Source organism: Tachysurus vachellii, chromosome 25 (assembly GCF_030014155.1).
Source record: "Tachysurus vachellii isolate PV-2020 chromosome 25, HZAU_Pvac_v1, whole genome shotgun sequence".
Classification (NCBI taxonomy): domain Eukaryota; kingdom Metazoa; phylum Chordata; class Actinopteri; order Siluriformes; family Bagridae; genus Tachysurus; species Tachysurus vachellii.
In genome coordinates, this window is record NC_083484.1 from 9,709,001 (window position 1) to 9,729,831 (window position 20,831).

Consider the following 20,831-nt stretch of genomic DNA (forward strand, 5'->3'; position numbering starts at 1 on the left):
AACATTTTGAAATATCTTTGTGTTGTGGGTTTGTGATTCCACTTATTTTGAGGGTTACTGTTCACAGGACATCACTAGAATACACTTAACAGAAATGTGCTCATTGAGCCAAGCATTTTGATTTGTTACATGTCTATGTTCCCATAGATTTGTGATTTCATTCATTTTAAATGTTGTTTCTGGTAGATTGGTAGAGAGATGGATGGATGGAGAGAGTGTTATTAGCAGACAGACAGATGGAGTGCGAGAGTGCTACAGGTAGATTGATAAAAAGGAGTATGGGGAAAGTGTGTGTGTGCTACAGTGTGGAGACTGGTGAAGATTGGTGTGTGATAGATAGATAGATAGATAGATAGATAGATAGATAGATAGATAGATAGATAGATAGATAGATAGATAGATAGATAGATAGATAGATAGACAACCTTATGCCGAGTTTCTATCAATGAATACATCAATATTCATTGATAGAATAGATTAGTGGTGGCACTAATACTCCATTCAGAGGGAGACCTGCCAAGTTTGAGCTGCTGTAGTCCAAAGATCATTGAGATGTCCAGGTAGATTGCAAGATCATGATATTGGGATGAATCATGTCATGAAGTGCTGCTGAGGTTTCAGCTAATGAGCTGCCATTCATGATGAGATGACTCCAAGACATGCTAAGATCTGAGCAGAAACAGTAGTGACTGAGGTCATGAGTGAGATGAGTGTCAGTGATATGAAAACCTATGTGAGCATTTAACTTCACTAAGAGAATGAGTATATAGGGAGAACAGGAGATGACAATTAAAGGAGATGAGTATAAAAACCTGTGGGACGCTAGTGGAAAATCTTTTTGGAGCATGTCTGTCCCCTCAATGCCACCTGATATGACTGCTAGGTAGGAAAAAAAACAATTGCAATCTTTCACCTTAAATTTCAAGGCTCTTGAAGGTAGTTGACTGTCAAACGTTGCTGAAAGATGATACAGTCTATAGTTTCTGATGTCTTAGGGATTTGTAATAGATTTCTTCAGAATGGGAATAACCTTTGCTCTCTCTAAGGCACTTGGTTCATGACCAGATGTTGTGAGATGTTCTGGAGCATTGCGGAGGGATTGAATCCAGTCTGCCAGGAGTTCTTCTTTGGCTAGCTTAAAAAAGAGCAAGTGATGGAAATGGAGAATACTGAGTGTGTAGCATAGGGGTACTCAGGGCAGAAGTGAAGGTCTGGCAGATTTTTTCAATATTCTGTTCAAAAATGGATGCCAAGTCTTCAGTATTCAAGGAGGATGGAGCAGGAGAAGCTGGGGAGGTTAGAAACAAAAGATGTTGTGGAGGTACAGTAGGTAGATAGATAAGTAGACGCTAAGGATGAAGCTGCTGGGCCAAAGGAGAATAGGAAGGTCAAGGGATTTGGATGTGCCAGGATGTGGTGAGAGAAGACTTGCAGGTGGTTGGTGTGACACTGACAGGGCAAGACAGAGAAAAATGATCCTCTGTGTCGACCCCCTAATGGGAGCAGCCAAAAGAAGAAGCTTTCCTGTTGCAAAAATTTGACCGAGACATGCACCTGTATATGTAGTAATTATGCAGTAACTAATCATGCAGTAATAATTAAACCTATATTCATAGCCATGGCTTTATGGCATTCTGTTTGCATGCAATTTTGTAGAACACCATAATACAATTTTCCTTGCTGAGTCATTTTGATATATCACATGTTATCGATATTCTAGTAATGTCATAAGCTTGCAAACAGAATGTCATTAAGCATATTACATTAAAATTTGGGTCCAATACAGTTTCTTTAAAATAAACACTTACATGAGGGGAAAACAAAGGAATTATATGTATATATATATATATATATATATATATATATATATATATATATATATATATATATATATAATGTGCAAAAGCTTTAGGCATTTTTGGGGAGAAATGCTGTATAAATAAGAACGCTTTAATATATATATCGTTATGAAGCTTGTCATGAGGCACATCAAAACCCAGTTGCCACCATCACTGGACCCCCTACAGTTCGTGCATCGTCCAAACCGCTCCACAGACGATGCCATTGCCGCAGCCCTCCATAGACTTTAGTTCAGCATTCAATACAATCATCCCTCAGCACCTGATTGGGAAGCTGAGACTGCTGGGACTAAACACCTCCCTCTGCAACTGGGTCCTGGACTTCCTGACTGGGAGACCTCAGTCAGTCCGGATCGGGAACAGCATCTCCATCACCACCACACTGAACACTGGAGCCCCTCAGGGCTGCGTGCTCAGTCCACTGCTGTTCACCTTGCTGACTCACGACTGTGCAGCAATGCACAGATCGAATCATATTATCAAGTTCGCCGATGACACAACCGTGGTAGGTCTCATCAACAAGAACGACGAGTCAGCATACAGGGAGGAGGTGCAACAGCTAACTACCTGGTGTAGAGCCAACAACCTGTCTCTGAATGTGGATAAAACTAAAGAGATGGTTGTTGACTTCAGAAGAGCACAGAGCGACCACTCTCCACTGAACATCAACGGATCATCCGTAGAGATCGTCAAGAGTACCAAATTTCTTGGTGTTCATCTAGCGGAGAACTTCACCTGGTCACTCAACACCAGCTCCATCACCAAGAAAGCCCAGCAGCGTCTCTACTTCCTACGAAGGCTGAGAAAGGCACAGCTCCCTCCCCCATCCTGACCATGTTCTACAGAGAGACCATTGAGAGCATCCTGATAAGCTGCATCACTGTCTGGTTTGGGAACTGTACGATCTCGGATCGCAAGGCCCTGCAGCAGATAGTGAGGACAGCTGAGAAGATCATTGGGGTCTCTCTTCCCTCTATCATGGACATTTACACCACACGCTGCGTCCGCAAAGCCAACAGCATTGTGGATGACCCCACACACCCCTCACATACACTCTTCACCCTCCTGCCATCTGGAAAAAGGTACCGAAGCATTCGGGCCCTCACGACCAGGCTGTGTAACAGTTTCTTCCCACAAGCCATCAGACTCCTCAATAACTGAACTGAACTGTACTGAGCACAATACACACACACATCATCTGTATGGACTGCACAGACCTACACCAAACACACACACTGAAATCAAACTGTTTACATGCTGCTTACATCCATCAAACTGTTTAGATGCTGTTTTGCACAATTTTTGGCTCTTTTGCACAAACTGTGAAACTGTGTTCATTCTAGTATTACTGCACAAAATATTGTCTGAACATTCAGTATTTACATATAGTATTTACACTGGTCAGCGCTGTTTCTGTTTACTGTTTATTGTCTTTTGTGTATTGTATTTTTTGTACTTTTTGTATTGTCTTGTAACTTTTTGTCTGCACTGTCTTTTGTCCTGCACTGTCTTTTGTCCCTCACTGTCTGTCTGTCTTGTTTGTCTTGTCCTGCACTGTTTGTACCAGGTTCCACAGATGCACTTTATGTGGATAAGACTACTTACAAGTCCTTCGCTCTGTCTTTGTTTTATGTAGCACCATGATCCTGGAGAAACGTCGTCTCATTTCACTGTGTACTGCAATATATGGTTGAAATGACAATAAAAGCTTCTTGACTTGACTTGACTTAAGGATAGATATATAGTATTTTAAATTTTAAGTTAATCTTTTTAAATTTATTTAAAACTTTAATTGCATATATTCATTAATTTATTTTTATCCTTTTTTCTTCTTCTTCTTTTTCTTCTTCTTCTTCTTCTTCTTCTTCTTCTTCTTCTTATTATTATTATTATTATTATTATTATTATTGTTATTATTATTATAATAACAATAATTCATTCATTCATTCATTTTCTACCGCTTATTCGAACTACCTCGGGTCACGGGGAGCCTGTGCCTATCTCAGGCGTAATCGGGCATCAAGGCAGGATACACCCTGGACGGAGTGCCAACCCATCGCAGGGCACACACACACTCTCATTCACTCATGCAATCACACACTACGGACAGTTTTCCAGAGATGCCAATCAACCTACCATGCATTTCTTTGGACCGGGGAGGAAACCGGAGTACCCGGAGGAAACCCCCGACGCACGGGGAGAACATGCAAACTCCACACACACAAGGCGGAGGCAGGAATCGAACCCCCAACCCTGGAGGTGTGAGGCAAACGTGCTAACCACTAAGCCACCGTGCCCCCATGTTATTATTATTATTATTATTATTATTATTATTATTATTATTATTATTATTATTATTATATTCATTTATTTTTCTCTCTCTTCTGTTTCCATACTTCTGTAAAGCTGCTTTGAGATAATGGGAAATTGTTAAAAGCGTTATACAAAAAAAAAAAAAATGAATTGAATAGAGAGATGGATGGAGAATGTGTGTCATAAGAGTCTGTGTTCTATAGGGCTTCAGACTTACAGGTGCATACAGATGTGTGTAAGCACTGAATTATTTGTCTGTAATAATAATAATAATAATAATAATAATAATAATAATAATAATAATAATAATAATACAAGCTATACAATGATTTGTACAAGCTAGCATTATAATAATAATAATACTTTACCCTCCCGTTCAGTAGGTGGCGGTAATAACTCAAAAAACGTCAAGACAGCCATAAAAGTTGTTGCCATTTAGCATTTGATGTTGGAGATCATTTGTTAGGGTAGATAAACAACTCAGATCCAATTCTATCGTTTCACACCGCTTAAGTGGGTAAAAACTGTCTGGTGTTTCAGTAGACACATGTGTTAATAGTCTTTCTTGTGTCGTCTCGTCAACATGGACAAAATAGCCCACGGTAAGTCAGAATGTCAACACATGAGCATTATCAGCTTCTGCACACTTATTATTTTACTGCAACGCTGTAGCTACTCAAAACTGTCGGGAATAGTAAATATACAAAAGGGCTTATTATGATTATTACTTATGATTACTTATGACTTATGATTATTACCTTTTAAATAGCTATAGTCAGTGAAAGGTGTACAGTATGTTAGCTAGATAATGAGTTTTTTACCAAGTAAACTGGTACAAAAGGCATGAAAACAAGAAACATGTAAACAAGTCATGCACCGAACAAAGGAATGGGATTATGGGCTGATGTAATGTATGGATGGATGGATGGATGGATGGATAGATAGATCCCTTATGAGCATTCCTGTGTCATGGGCTTCATTTGGTTGGTATGTTCTCTAAAAAAAACTCTGGGATTTTTTTTAACACAGGTTCTGTGTGTTACCATACAATACTATATTTAATGTAAGAGTGAAACTGCAAATGTTTTCAGCAACTGTGTTTTAGCTCTGCGTTTCTGCTGCAGTGAAAAAGGAAAGCAAGCTGTGAGCAGATCTGCATGAGGCAGCGTAAAGAGCCTTTAAAATGATTGCTGTCAACTAGAGCAGTACACATCAGGCTACAGTGTGATACGATTTAGATTCGTACACAGGAATGATCTGATATCCACTGAATCTACGATACAATTTGGTTTGGTAGCCTCTGATTTATGTGTCCAACTTTGTTCAGAATCCTAAAAGCCTACTCTTCATGAATGATCATCAGAAATGATATTTTACCTATAACTATGATACTATTTTAAGTGTAATAGTTCTAGGCAAAACACCTTGCTATACTATTAAATTAATGAATAAAAAATATGAATTGTGCACACATTTTTTGATAACAATGAATACGTAATAAATCAGTGATTATTAATTACAATTGATATATAGTTGATTCATTTAGTCATTTAATTCATTGCTTTGTATAATGACACAAACATCACTTTATGATCCAGACTGGGTGATTGCTGTGCCTGGCATCTCCAGCAGTGCCTTTCCCTTCTCATCCTTTCTGTTCCTCACCGTTTCACCCTCTGCTGGTACAACAAATTCACTCACTCACTCATTTTCTACCGTTTATCCGAACTACCTCGGGTCATGGGGAGCCTGTGCCTATCTCAGGCGTCATCGGGCATCAAGGCAGGATACACCCTGGACGGAGTGCCAACCCATCGCAGGGCACACACACACACACTCATTCACTCACGCAATCACACACACTACGGACAATTTTCCAGGGATGCCAATCAACCTACCATGCATGTCTTTGGACCAGGGGAGGAAACCGGAGTACCCGGATGAAACCCCCGAGGCACGGGGAGAACATGCAAACTCCAGACACACAAGGCGGAGGCGGGAATCGAACCCCCAACCCTGGAGGTGTGAGGCGAACGTGCTAACCACTAAGCCACCGTGCCCCCCGTACAACAAATTAAAGCGTTAAAAGTTAAATATTTTAAAAATGATTACTTGGATCAGTGTATGTAGCACACTTCTACAGGCCAAGAGCTTAAAAGTGCTGTATGAGTCTGTATGCTGTATTAGTTATAAAATAAAATGAAAATGTAGTAGTATTATGCGGAACAAGTACTTATTTTACAGTACTTAATCCTACAACATGTATCTGTGAATTTATTGAAGAAAATTGGCTTGTGGTTTTGTATTTATTTTATTTTTTTATGTTTTCCCCTATAAGCAGATGTTGGTGACATTCAGTCAAGGTTGCTGGACCATAGGCCAGTCCTACAAGGAGAGATCAGGTATTTTGTACGAGAATTTGAGGTAAGAAAACATTTTTTGTTTGGTTTTGCTTTTATTACTTTATGATGAAACTTAAGAATCTTTTATTATTTGGATCCATTTTGATTATAAAATTGTACAATTTATATGATGTGCTACTGTATTTGCATGTGTGTGGCTGTGGTAGAACATGTAATCCTACTTCTTCCATTTAACCCTAGAGAATATTTTTGCTCCACAGGAGAAGCGGGGCTTTAGGGACTGTCGTCTATTAGAAAACTTGAACAAGCTGGTGATTGAGACCAATGAGCAAGTATTGCCCAGGTGCACCAAGACCATGCACGGAAATTTACTTGACGCTCTCAGTCGCTGTATGTAGGAAAAAAAGTTTTTTTTCCTTCATTATTCTAACAAGACTGAAGAACTGTGCTGTTACTGTGCTGTGCTGTTGAGTGTGGCTGGGGTGTGTTAGTTTCTGTTCCACTTGCAGTTTGAGTGTGTATGGTGGCCTATTACAGACTGCCATCCACTTGGGACTGAGATTATTCAAAAGTAGTGCTGGTTTAATGACAGGGACATTAGCTTGATCATAACCTTAATTTCAGTATGAACTTGAGAAGATAATGTAGAATATAATAATGTAATGCTTGTTTTATATAGTTTTATATAGTATGCTGTATGTTATTTAATTATTTATAACAACTCCTTAAAACCACAGGAGACGATTTGCAGAATTAGCTATTGAAAACAATCTATGCTTTCTCTTACACAGTGGAAGCTGTAACTCATATGACGCAGAGAATCCAGGAGAGGGAGCTAGAAACACATGTAAGTCCTAATACTATTTCTGCAAAAAAAAAAAAAAAAAGAGTAATAAAAATAAGACGCAAAAGTGCAGACTAAATTATGTGGTACAATAATATTCCTCTGTGTGTGTGTGTAGAGCATGATTCTTCAGGAGGGTGTGGAGAAACGCAGAGCAGACTGGGAGGACTTTGTGAAACAGCAATATCGGCTAAAGGAGGAGGTGGACGAGGAACATGCTAAAGCTGTAGGCAGACTCAGTACACAGTACAGTGAGATAAGGAAAGACCTTGCCAAGTTTTCCCATTTCTGAAGTTCTCTATGGATGCTCCTGTATTTGGACAGTATTTTTGAAAATGTTCTTCTGCAGCATGATGTTAATATGCTATGTTTTTCGGAGAACGTGTGCTTTTTTTGGTCTCTGCAAGTATTCAAAATCAATATGTGGTCAAATTTATGAGAAAATGGGTGGTTTACATAAAATATTTAGTTATTAAGCAAATTGTTTAAAGTTATACAGAAATCTTGTATAAGGTTGTTGAACAGAAATCTGATCTACTAGCATGAGTTATGTATAAAGAGTGTAATCCACTGAATTACTATTAACATGATCACAACACTGGGGATGTTACCGCTGACATGAAGAAATGACTAATATTATATTAAAATAGATAGCATTGTGCCTTAAAGCTCCATTATTCAGGTACCAATGTACCAAAACAAATGAAGCAAACTCAGTACTTGAAACAATCAAATAAAGCTTATTAAAACAATTTTTTTAACTTCTGTGCTCAATTTGCATGTACCTTTTACATAGGTCCCCTTCAGATGTTTAGATGTTTGACCAACTGCTTTGCCACCCCTAGAGTTAGGCCAGCAGTTGAAATATAAATAGCTTGTACTGTTTTAATATTTTCCTAATCTGCGGAGTATAGCTTGAGCACTGTATTTTGTACAATCTGTGTATAAGCATAAAAGCTGAAAGAGGTCATAAAATAGTGTGGTTTCTGTATCTGGTGTTAAAAAGTCTTTAAGCTTGACTGAGGTTCTCTGAGGTTCTCTCTTTTCAGTCATTGATTAAAATAGTTCATATTAGTAGTTCATATTTTTAGGCTTATTCTTGTGATAAAGGACATTATGATTGAATAAAAATGTACTAGAAAGAGCTCTCAAATCTTTAACTTTAAACTCCTGTACTTTAATTGTAATCGGTTGACATTATGTACATACATACAATACTTTGGTTATGATTATGACCCCAGCATAGTGTCTCACAAATCATCGTAGTTTATTGTAATTACCTTATACATTTAGCCACCAAGCTCAAGGAGTCTTGAGGAAAGTGTCAGATTTAAATTGCCTAACAAATGAGCAGAACAACATTTTAATTTAAATGTAAATCTGTCTGAACAAAATACAGAGAATCCATAACCAAATATATTTGAACGTCTAAGTATAACCTCCTATTCAGAAAATTTGGGCGATGATCTTTTTTATTCCAGTGGTTTCCCCACACCAACCAGAAAACCATGTTGTTTTGTAAAGACATTTTAGACCGTTGTGTTTCTCCAACATTGTGACAACAGTTTAGTGAAGACCCTCGTATGAGTGATACGGTCAGGTTTCCACATACTTTTACATCATTTAATGTGCATATTGTGTAAATAAGATGAATATACAGCTACGTGTCTACATTCAGGGGGGCACGGTGGCTTAGTGGTTAGCACGTTCGCCTCACGCCTCCAGAGTTGGGGGTTCGATTCCCGCCTCCGCCTTGTGTGTGTGGAGTTTGCATGTTCTCCCCGTGCCTCTGGGGTTTCCTCCGGGTACTTGGGTTTCCTTGCCCGGTCCAAAGACATGCATGGTAGGTTGATTGGCATCTCTGGAAAATTGTCCGTAGTGTGTGATTGCGTGAGTGAATGAGAGTGTGTGTGTGTGCCCTGCGATGGGTTGGCACTCCGTCCAGGGTGTATCCTGCCTTGATGCCCAATGACCCCTGAGATAGGCACAGGCTCCCCGTGACCCGAAGTAGTTCGGATAAGCGGTAGAAGATGAGTGAGTGAGTGAGTGTCTACATTCTACATCTCAAATTTACTATACCAGGAATTGTACCAAAAAAATAAATTCTGAAAATATATCAACTTTCAGTTGATACAGTTTACAACAACTTGACAACACTGGCTGAAATCAGGAGGAACTTGGATTTGCAGAATTATCATGATTCCTTAATCTTTTCAATCAAACTAAAATTGTAATCTTTACATTCCACATAAATACATGATAGAACATTTTTGTTTAAAAAAATATATATATATATAAAAAAAAAAAAATCTGGTCAATGTGGAAAAATGTGTATCATATGAAAGTAGTAAAATAGCAGACATGGCGACCTTGTTTGTAATTTTTAGACAAGAGAATATATAATATAATACGTGACTGATGCTGTGTTGTGAGAGAAAGTAAGTGCTGAGTGGCGAATCTGCTGCAGACTGATCGGTGGATTGGGCCTTTATGAAAGCTCAAGCAGTGTTGCATTGACACTGCAGTTGTACTTTGCTTTCGTCTCGTTGTGGCCACATCAGCTCTGAAAATGCACCGCGTTTTAATGAGCGTCCTTTGCGGTGCTTTTTTCTTTAGTATGATCTTGTGCGACAATGAGACGGAGGAGGACGAACACACCAAGCACACTTACACGGTGGACATGTTTAATAACGCTATTCCGACTGCTCCACACTTCGTGATGTTCTTCGCTCCTTGGTAAAGTTCTCTTTAACTTTGCTAGCTAGCTAGGATGCTTAGAACTTGCAGTGATTTGCTATATTATTGTAGCTCAACTAGCTGTGTAAAATAAATAAATAAACAAAAAGCTCTGTAAATATCGCGGCTAAGTTTGACGACGAGGTTTTTTTTTTTTTTTTTAGATGAAATGGAAAAAGTTTCTCAGTTGCTGAGGTTTTGCTAGTTGTGAAAAGTAACGTTAGCTTAGGTAGCTATTCCTCTTGTTCTTTTATGAATGGATGTGACATGGTTTACAACATGCTAACGGGCTGTTAAAAAACAAAACAATAAAAAAAAAAACAACATTATTTTGTAAATATCTGTAGCATTTTCTCCACGCTAGCTGGACGTGTGAACGTTGCTAAGCTAATTAACTTAGCTAGTAAACTTAGCTAGCCGGGTTTCTGATTCAGTCAGTTCACTCCTTCGGTCTACGTGGCCTCTTCGAGTCCTCTTCGTTTCATGATTACTATGTAGTAAACCAGTACCTCGTTTCATCTAGTTAACTTAACTTATTTATGCATGACCTGTGCTTTGTAAAAGGTTGATGCATTTTAGTAGTCATTTACATTACATTGTTCCAGGAGAGCTACAACATGTACTTTTGTCCTGCACAGGTGTGGTCATTGTCAAAGACTGCAGGGGACCTGGAACGAGATGGCAGATAAATACAACAACATGGAGTCTCCCCCTGTCTATGTGGTTAAAGTAGACTGCACAAAGGATACAAAGTTTTGCTCCAGCAACCATGGGATTCGGGGATATCCTACGTAAGAAGTACCAGTTTTCTACTATTGACCTCTTTAGTTTGTAAGAGTAAAATTAGATGCCACAGGGAAATAACTGATTACACAAATTACAATCACACATTATAGCAGCACAAAAGACTAGAATGAACAAGTTATAATTTTTTTTTTTTTTTTTTTCCTCAAAAAACAATTTCATTAAAAATCTTAACCATATAGACCCCACAAAGATGTCCAGTGAGCTAATTCTAGCTATAGGCTCTAAGGCATAATAATGTTCTCGCACTTGACGAAGTGTTGCACATGTTGACTGCTGAAAGTATGAACATCCTCCTTTTACATTCGAGTTTACTGAAGGTGATCTGATGCTTGACCAATAGAAAATGGTCTGGATGCAATTCATTGTCCAGGATGGCTAATAATTTGTTTAGTGTCCTCCTTTCCACAACCACATCAGAACTACCCCTGAGGCAACACAGGATAGCGCTGTGTTTCTTGCATTTTGCTGCAGAGAAGACAGAACTTGCAGATTGGTCTCCAACGTCTTGCTGGTACCGTTAGCTTCCTCTCCAGCCTGTTGTTGAGGTGGACACCAAAATATCTGTACGGTGGCAATCAGCTCAGTAACCTCTCCCATGATGTTTACTGGTAATGGCCCTTCTCCTGAAGTCAGTTTTCATCTTCTTCGTCACATTGAAAAGTATATAGTTCTTCCCAACCCACTCAACCAAGTTGTTTTCCATGTTATGATACTTCTGTTCCTGTCTATCTGTGTCCTTTACCACCTCAGAGTCTTTGGAGAGGTTCTGCATGTGACAGAGGGTCTGACTACTACAGAAAGTAATAAGTGGTCATTTTTAAACCCTTAGCAAAATGAATCTTAATGATTTTGACTGGGGTGTAGGTTCACTAAAACTGGAATGTTGAAGACTGGAAATGTAGCCTGGTCTGATGAGCATTGATTTCTGCTGAGGCATTGAGTATTGATATGGAATGTGCATATACCATAACCTTAAATCCATCTACCTTCTTTGCTTAACATTTGCTCTCAGCATTTGCATGACTACCCAAAGTGCACTCTTGGAATTTGGATGTGAGAACATTGGCAAGTTTGTGACCCTTTTATGATCTGCAACAGTTTTGCTATATACGTTTATGGTATAAAAGCGCTATACAAATAAATTTAATTGCTTCAACACCGGAATGTAAACCAGTTTTCTGGAAGCTAGAGGGTGTGTCCTACTGTGATAACAGGTTTATACATGGTTAGTGAAATAATCCCAATTCAACTGCTTGCAGCATAACATTGTGTTTTTTTTTTTATTTATTTTATTTTTGTGTGTGTGTAGTTTGAAGCTATTTAAACCTGAGCAGGAGGCAGTGAAGTATCAGGGACCCAGAGACCTACATTCCCTAGAGACGTGGATGCTAAAAACTCTTCAGGAGGAGCCAGAGGTAAGAACTCTCTCTCACACTCACTCACACTCACACTCTCTGACCGCTTAGCTTACTTTATGAAACTCTAGAAACAATGTTGTGGTCTGTAGCTAGTTACTTTTTCAGACCTTTTAGAAATTTGTAAAAACAAAATTCTGTTTGCATAAAGCAGAAGCGTGTGTGTAATTTGCCTTTGGTATATGTCGGATTTTCTGTGTTTCCCAGGTGCCACAAAGTGAGCCTGAAGCACCCAAAGTACCAGAACCTTTGCAGGGCATGTATGAGCTTACTGCCTCAAACTTCAAAGCACATGTCTCCAAAGGTATGAAAGCTAAAAAAATTACTAAATTAAATTATTTGATACAAAGCTCTCAATTCGTTTAACAAAACCTTCAACAGAAAGGGTCATTTTGTCATAAAAGAGCTTATTATACAAGATTTAATTTCTTTATCTCGATTAAGGGTTTAAAAATAACACTTCAATTAAGCTTCTCTTAAAATTTAATTCAGTCAGTTAAGGTGCAAATAAGTAAAGAGAAAAAAAAGACACTGCACACCAGTGAAAGCGTTTAATTAAAAATGGAAATCTAAGACAGATTCAGGCTTTGCTCAATTTTGTTGTTAAATTTGTCAGATTTGTCAAATATTATAAACATACCACTAAGGTTAGCATAGCCAGAAGTGTATTTCTATTAACATGAATGCAATGTTTAATACATAGCCTGAAACATTGTTTTGTATGTAAATAGTCAAAATGGCACTAAAAAGTAAATTATGTTCTAATACACTGGCATGATGGCAGATGATAGATGTAATAATGGCAAATTTATTTATTTTGTCACTTCCTTTTGCAGGTTCTCATTTTGTGAAGTTCTTTGCACCATGGTGTGGTCATTGCAAAGCTATGGCCCCCACATGGGAGCAGCTTGCCACTAGCTTCGAACATTCAGACTTGGTCAAGATTGGCAAGGTACATCCATTGACACTGTTAATTAAAGTCTTTGTATGATCCAATTCTGACATTAAACTCACAGTTTTATGTCACATACACAGTAAGTGGTAGCAAAGTGTGTGTGTGTGTGTATATGTATATATATATATAAAATTGCATTAAATCATTTTTGTGATGTTTCATTTTGTTTGTGTGTTGGTTGCTTACTTGCTGCAGTTAGACTGTACTCAACATTATGAGATCTGTTCAGAGAACCAGGTGCGAGGTTACCCCACATTGCTGTTCTTTAAAGATGGAGAAAAGGTAAGGACTATACTTATTTTTAGTGGTCTTATGCTGAGAAACAGTATTATGAAAATCTGTAGATATAAAAAATATTTTATATTAACATTTAAAAAATGAAAAAATGTCTACTTTGAAAATGGGCAGAAAACAACCTCTATACAGAAAACAGTGCTTATCCTTAACCTGGAATGTTAGCCACATCTTTCATTTTTCATCAAAAGATGGGAGCACATACACTGAATTACATTGGAAGTTTAACTCCACCTTGTTGCTATTATCTGGGGAGACTTTTGGATTATCAATTATATATTCAGATCTTATTGAAACATCTGCAAGTGAGTAATTTGCATTAGGTTTTCTCAAAATTAGTTACAAATATTACGTCCACTAAATTTTGGATTGATTCAAATAGCATATTCAAGAAGAGAAATATCAGATATATCATTCTTTGTGGTAAAATAAGTGTTAATCTGTGAGGGGGAAAAGGAACAGCCAGAGACTAAATGTGTAAATGAATTGAAAAATGCCTTGTACACACAAGGAATCCTGAGATTTCCTGTGAAGAAAATTTGCAAGCCTTATTAAAGTACAGATTATATAGTTTATTATTTTATTAGTATTTTTAAACCCCATTATTTACAGGTTATGAATGGTTGAGGTCTGAAATTTCATGTGAATGCTCCTTTTAGTGAAAAAAGGCCAAGTAAAACAGACATATTTGACTGAATTTTCATCAGAAAGAAAGATGAGATCAATTAAGATTGCCGATTAAGGCAGTTCAGCAATTCTGCCATGCTTCATAAAAAGAGGTGGTACCCTTTCCATTCTTGATCGAGCTCTTTGACATTTTGCCCTTTGGTCTGAACAAAACAAAAAAAAACGTATAAGAAAAAATGGCAGCTCATAAAAGCATCTCAAAACCCGACTCAGCCACCTGACTTCTATGTGGTCTCCTAATTCGAGTCTGTCTTGGACAAAATGTTTATGAATTTGTTCTGATAAAGTTTAAACACGATATCCAAAACCTTTATGACATAATTCCAGTTGATTACTTGAGGCAACACAAGGCTTGCTAGTGCATTTATTTGTGAGTAGTCTTATTCATCTCCTTAATGACAAGTTAAAGTAGTCCAGTACTTTCCTGTTCATCAACTATAAGACCTAAATCTCAAACAGAAGAATTAGCCAGTAGCTTGATGATAAATGCAAAAAAGTAACATAAATAAGTAAAACTACTGCATATTGCAAAGGCCATATTTCAAGTTACCTCTGGAGATTTTACAATATTGTAGTCTCACTCTATTTTGACTGAATTAAAAAGTGCTGCTAAGCTTAACACGTTAATGCTAGCAAAATCAAGTAATGTAAAATCGTCCAACGCAATTTTGACATCAAAGCATACATAGCAACTGTCAAACAATTGTCTGCCACCATGCCAATTTGTTAGTGATGCAGCTGAAAAAAGATATAAAATTAAATGACAGTCAAAAAAACTAAGCCAGTTTTTCAAATTGACATCAGTGGATAGCAGTGAAGTGAAGAATGATCAAAAGGACACTGATTTTGGATACTAAAACCCAGACACACAGGACATTCCAGAAATCCAGACAAAGCTGTCACTGTGCTGTTGAAAAGCATACAATAGATGGCCATGGAGGATCTCATTTACTAAATTTAATTAATGCTTGGATTTAATGCATGAACTTTGATTTGAATACATATGCAAAAAGGTGCCTTTGCCCAGTCAAGTCCCAAGTATGCCTTTTATGTTGTTCTCTAGAGCAGCAAACACTTTACAGATCTGTAAATGTATAAATCTGTGAAGATGCCCAGTATGTATAAGAAGTTTTTATAGAAGTTTTTAAATTTATTTTACAGAGAGACATGTATGTTTCTTCCCATTTCTCTCATTTGTTTATACTTGTGGACAGACTTAAACCATGAATAGAATCTTTTTTGGCTGGACAGTCTTCAGCAAAGCTATCCAGAATGCTCGACTGGTTAAAAAAATTAAAAATGAATTCTAATCTTCTGCAAATTAATTCTGGTGTGTGTGTGTTCACGATATATAATATATATATATATCGTGAATAATGATTGGGCTTTCTTTGAAAACTGACAGTTTCTCAGTAGATCAGACAAATAGGTTGTTCCTTGCAACAAACAAATGGTCGTTTGTCCAATGCACATTAAATACCCTGTCAATTTTTCTTTTCTCTATCTGCTTTGCAATATTATGCTTTATATAATAATATTTGTTTGCAGGTAGATCAGTTTCGGGGAAAACGCGATCTGGAGTCCTTTAAAGAATTTGTGGATAATCAGTTAGCAGCTGCCTCTTTAAAAGAACAAGCTGATGATGATGCTAAAGGCAATGAAATACCACAGAACACAGAGTCTGTTAAAGATGAGGTAAGGCATGTATGTGAAAGGATTTGTAAGAATGGAATTAAAATAGTTATTGAAACTCATGTTTGATAGGTAATTCTGCATACTACTGAATATCTAGAGATCCTCAGTGTTTATTACTGATAATTGTAACTGTAAAACTTCAGGAACTATGTGGCCCCTCTGCCTTTTTGGTGGCTCAACTAGTTTAGCATCATGCATCTCATCCCAATATCATAGCTTCTATTTCTACCTGCTGGTGCAAATGCACAATTCTATAGAATTGTCTGGTTCAATTCTTTCCATATCTGGAGCATGATCTACAAAGTTTGACATCCAACAAAATGCAGCTTCTGAAAATTGTAAAGCTTTTGAAAATGTTCTTCTATGGGTCACTTTGGGTTAGACATCTTTGCATCATTTCAGTTCATAGCACTTTTAAACCACATCAAAAGTGTGGTTTTAATAACCTTATCATAATCTTATCATAATCTTAAAACTCTAAAGTATATTCAGTCTGCAAAAGCTGATGGTCCCAAGACTTTCTGCTTATGCTTATTGTCTTTGTTTATTCCTTTCTTTTTAGTCCAGTGTTAAAATCCTTACTGAAAGCAACTTTGACGAGTCTATTGCTAAAGGGATTTCCTTCATCAAGTTTTATGCTCCATGGTAAGTACTTCTCAATTGCTTTCTTTGACCTTCAGTTTTAAATGTTAATGGATTTATTTTAAGGTCTGGCAGATCAGAAATTCAGCTTTCCTTAAAAGTCTCTGTTACTGATATTTAGTAACCGACCACACAGGGATTTTTTTTTTTTAGATGAGCTCATATAGAAACATCCGTTGCTTGCAATAATTGTATCAAGGCGTGACCCAATGACATAACAACAGCTTGTACTGCAGCTTCTTTCCGTTTTATTTTTGGTGATTTCTCCTTTCAGTCTCCTCTTACTGAGGTGAAGTGTCAATTGGGTTAAGGTTTGGTAACTGACTTGGTCAGTATAAAAACTTCCCTGGATTGAGGTCCTTGTATATTGCCACTGTTTTGGGGGTATTTCTTTGTAAATTGTCAGACAGAATGTTTCTAAAGAGTTCTGAATTAATTCTTCTCCTGCTATCATGAGTTGCATCATCTATAAATAAATCAGTTTTATGAGTTATTTGAAAATTAAAAGCATGTAGTTAATGAGGTGATTTGGAATAATTTTTGGACTTCATGAAAATGCTTACACTTTCTAACACTAAAGTGCTTGACAGTTCTGTACAAAGCCATATCATCTTCAGTAAACTGCTTTTAATACACCCTCAGTCTGCATTCAGCTTTTCTGGCATGTTGCTCATATCGATGTCAAAGCTAGCGCATTGTACTGTAGGCCAACTAGCAAGCCTATGTGAGTGAGTGAAGTGAACCAAGGCCGCTAGCGCAAGCAAAATTTTGTAACACTTTATTATGTACGCTTATCTAAATGTTCGAAGAAACTTGGTATGTTTACACTGTCAGTCCTTTTCAAGCTAACTCCACTCACAGACCAAGCTTGAAATAGACCTTTTCCATTCATTATGGTATTTGAAAATAAATTGAAAACAAGTTTTGATGCTGAAGGAAAAGCATGGAGAGCAGCAAATATTTTACCTCAAAGTGTGTTAATTGTTGCTTGCTGTTTTTGGTTGGTACATTGTTACCTAATTATACATACATTTGATTTAACATAATTGATTAACCAGTTAGCTAGCAAACAACTCTCAAAGAGTCTCTAGCAAAAGAACACTCTCCATTTGGTAGCATCTACTGTGTAGTGTCTGGCTTCAAGGTCTCTACTGCACAATGATTCAAGATTGTGACTTTCAATTTAACAAATTTAGACATTAAAACTGCACATTGGACATCAACGTTGCCAACCATATTTATATTCAGTGGGAAAAGACTATCAACAGGTCTGTGTTTTTGAAGGCAGTGACTCATACCCAGAATGCCAATGTTTCTTGTGTGATATTTTGTAGGTGTGGCCACTGCAAAAACCTGGCTCCTGTGTGGGAGGACCTATCTAAGAAGGACTTTCCTGGCCTAACTGATGTCAAGATTGCTAAAGTGGACTGCACTGTAGAGAGAACGCTCTGCAACAGATTTTCAGTGAGTCACATACTGTTGGTTCTGTAATTGAGGATTATTTTTCATTTGAATTGTTTTTCCTTTTTGGTCTCATTTCTGAATTTGAAGACAAGATTTCATGTTTATTAGGTACTAGATGTTTGTACCGTAAATGGAAACACGGTTTAGAAAATCACCATATGCTAATATATTTGGCAACAATATTGTACAAAACAAAATATGTACAAAACAATAGCAAACTACTTGCAGTAGTTCAATTAACAGTTAGTAGCATTTAATAGCAGGAAATTTCATAAGTACATCACTGTACCTCTGTAACTGTACCACTGTAACACTGTTCTATACCGGTCTGTAATACAGCTTAATGCCAGTGCTGACATGCTAGCCAGATAAACTTTAGCATGCAAGCTAATGTTTTGTTGAAGGAGAAAGGATTCTTTCTGTTCTATGCTCTAAGTGCACGGATTATCTCTGGGGCACCTTTGAAGGCTCCTTCAAAGGAGGTATCATTATCAAAGTCTATGATCAGTAGACCAGGATCAGTTTCATGAATGTAAATACAAGGGTTGTTAAACCACTGCCAACACTCAAACACAGACAGACCAGATTAGACTTTGCTAGATAATATCTAAAATATCCATACCAAGATCTGTAACAAAATTCCTTGGCCAGATAAAAAAACAAGATTTAATTGTACCAGAATTATAGGAGGAGAATATTATGAAGAAGGAAAAGATGGAATCAGCCAAAGCATAGCACATCTGACTTATCTGGTAGAGACAGGCATGGGCATGTATGGCTGGCAATGGAACTGGTTCTCTGTTTATTGATGATGTGACTGTTTAATTGAAGTAGCAGGGTGAATTCTAGAGTGTATAGAGTTGGACATTCTGGTCAGATGCAGTCAAATGTTAGGGTAACTCTGATAGGGCATTACTACACAGTTCAAATGAATAATTACAAAAATACTGCATACTTTACTTACTGAAGACAAAACTGAAAGCAGAAAAACCTACAACAAGGAGCAGTCTATGACTGCATAGGATGATCATCCAACTATTAAAAATAGTTCACATAATTATGGTATATGTCCAATTCCCTTTGAGTCCTTGAAAATGGTGAAACTAGGTGAATGAATGGCTATAGTTCCTAAATGGTTAATGCAACGTTTTTGTAAAATCCCTTGAATTATAGCTGAAAGGCTATTTTAAATCCATTGTGGTGTACTTAATGTATACCAAAATGTACTTATGGACCTGACCTGTATATTACCGACCCCTCCAAGGACAATCATTTTTGTTTTGCTATACACTGTAGTCATTTGTTATTGAGACCAAAGTGTGAATTCGATGATGGATCATAATGTTGGTTGTCATTCCTGATATTGCACCTAAATGGTGTCTCTTGTTTGAACCCACCAATTTTTCAAAAAATATTCCATGACTGAACCATAACCTTGCACATTGCGTTTCATTTTGTAAAACTTTAACAAAATATAAAGAAAAAGAACAAACTTATTGGACCAAATCTTTCATTGATGTTTCTTCACTGCAGGTGAACGGATACCCGACGCTTCTGATATTCCGAGGAGGGCAGCAGGTTGAAGAGTATAATAGTGGACGGGACTTGGAGAGCTTGCACAGCTTTGTCATGAAACAAGCCAGAGATGAACTGTAGCACTACCTCATTATTTACACACATCTTGTTCTGTTTTTTTTCTCTCAGCTAGGCAGCACTTATTTCTATAAATGAAAACATCCTCCTGCAGAAATTTACAAGAGCCATTCTTCAGCTTTTTTGCCTATTTTTTTATATGAGCAGTTACTATAACTTTGTCATTGACTGAAATCCGAATGTAACACTTTTACTTGGAGACCAACAGATGGAAACGGTACTTCTGATTGACGACCACTTTACCAGGAAGAGAAATAACCCCTCTTCTCCTTACCTCCAATCAGTCTATTCAACCTTTAGTAGGCATTATAGTCTGGCTTATTGGGCCAGCAATACAGTTTGTTGTGACTGTAAGAAGAACCTTGTAACTTGCCTCTCAGGGAGAAATTTTTGTTTTAAATATAAGGGGTTGTTCATTCTGCCTTTTTCTTTTGCCCTTTCCACCCCAGTTCCTAGTATATGCTGAATTGTGTTTACTTCTTTACAATTAAACTTGTGGTTTGCTTCACATTTCAGTTATATAAGGTTTGCTTGTGGAGAAAACTATGAATTGAAACCAGATTCATTATTATTATTTTTATTATATTTGACCAATAATAACAGATTACAGCTAGTGATTAGTGCAGGCAAAACACAAAGTTCTGGGTGTTCTAGCCTCACCTTTTTACTTCATTTTTTTTTTTTTAAATCTTTGAATAGGAAATGTCTCTTGATGGTGGAATTTGAATCGTGATCTGACACTTGAAAGCTGAAATGCTAAAATGTCAATTTTACCAGTACCTATACATATACAAAACACAAAATTTTATATATGTATGATTATTTTCATATTCATGTTGTTGGGTTTTCTTCTACACCTGTTTCTATACCTATAGATTAATTGAAAAACTAAAAACTAACAAAAAAAAGTAAATGTGTCCATGTAGTAAATGGAGCAAAGTAAATGCTTAAGTAGACTTTTAACTACCAAATGATTTTGTACAAAATATTTTTAAAAATGTACTCCATAGATCATTAAATCTTTTTTTTAAATCCCTAAATTGGGCTGTAATAACTCAAATGTGTGTGTGTATAAAATAAATATATATATATATATATATATAT

General features: G+C 37.1%; 2 protein-coding genes across 3 annotated transcripts; both read left to right on the top strand.

The window, feature by feature from the left end:
* Window positions 1–4,584: 4,584 nt before the first annotated feature.
* bloc1s5 (biogenesis of lysosomal organelles complex-1, subunit 5, muted) lies at window positions 4,585–8,131 on the top strand. 2 transcript variants are annotated; one of them, XM_060862156.1, is made up of 5 exons: window positions 4,585–4,774; window positions 6,511–6,596; window positions 6,796–6,925; window positions 7,327–7,382; window positions 7,498–8,131. In XM_060862156.1, the coding sequence occupies exons 1-5, from the start codon at window positions 4,756–4,758 to the stop codon at window positions 7,669–7,671; spliced, it is 465 nt and encodes a 154-aa protein (XP_060718139.1). In that variant the 5' UTR covers window positions 4,585–4,755; the 3' UTR covers window positions 7,672–8,131. The 2 variants fall into 2 exon arrangements, with proteins under 2 accessions (XP_060718139.1, XP_060718140.1); XM_060862157.1 differs by having other exon boundaries at window positions 6,514–6,596.
* A 1,729-nt stretch (window positions 8,132–9,860) lies between these two features.
* Window positions 9,861–20,603, top strand: txndc5 (thioredoxin domain containing 5). The gene is made up of 10 exons (XM_060861870.1): window positions 9,861–10,115; window positions 10,754–10,906; window positions 12,232–12,337; window positions 12,545–12,641; window positions 13,174–13,289; window positions 13,488–13,574; window positions 15,822–15,968; window positions 16,531–16,613; window positions 17,945–18,074; window positions 19,608–20,603. The coding sequence occupies exons 1-10, from the start codon at window positions 9,949–9,951 to the stop codon at window positions 19,728–19,730; spliced, it is 1,209 nt and encodes a 402-aa protein (XP_060717853.1). The 5' UTR covers window positions 9,861–9,948; the 3' UTR covers window positions 19,731–20,603.
* Window positions 20,604–20,831: the final 228 nt, after the last annotated feature.

Bases quoted from the DNA above. Each gene is read 5' to 3' on its own strand.
- txndc5 (XM_060861870.1), top strand. From the start codon at position 9,949: ATGCACCGCGTTTTAATGAGCGTCCTTTGCGGTGCTTTTTTCTTTAGT. The intron at 10,907-12,231 runs GTAAGAAGTACC...GTGTGTGTGTAG, and splicing joins GGGATTCGGGGATATCCTAC to TTTGAAGCTATTTAAACCTG. The intron at 16,614-17,944 runs GTAAGTACTTCT...GATATTTTGTAG, and splicing joins ATCAAGTTTTATGCTCCATG to GTGTGGCCACTGCAAAAACC.
- bloc1s5 (XM_060862156.1), top strand. The intron at 6,597-6,795 runs GTAAGAAAACAT...TTTGCTCCACAG, and splicing joins ATTTTGTACGAGAATTTGAG to GAGAAGCGGGGCTTTAGGGA. The intron at 6,926-7,326 runs GTATGTAGGAAA...TCTCTTACACAG, and splicing joins ACTTGACGCTCTCAGTCGCT to TGGAAGCTGTAACTCATATG.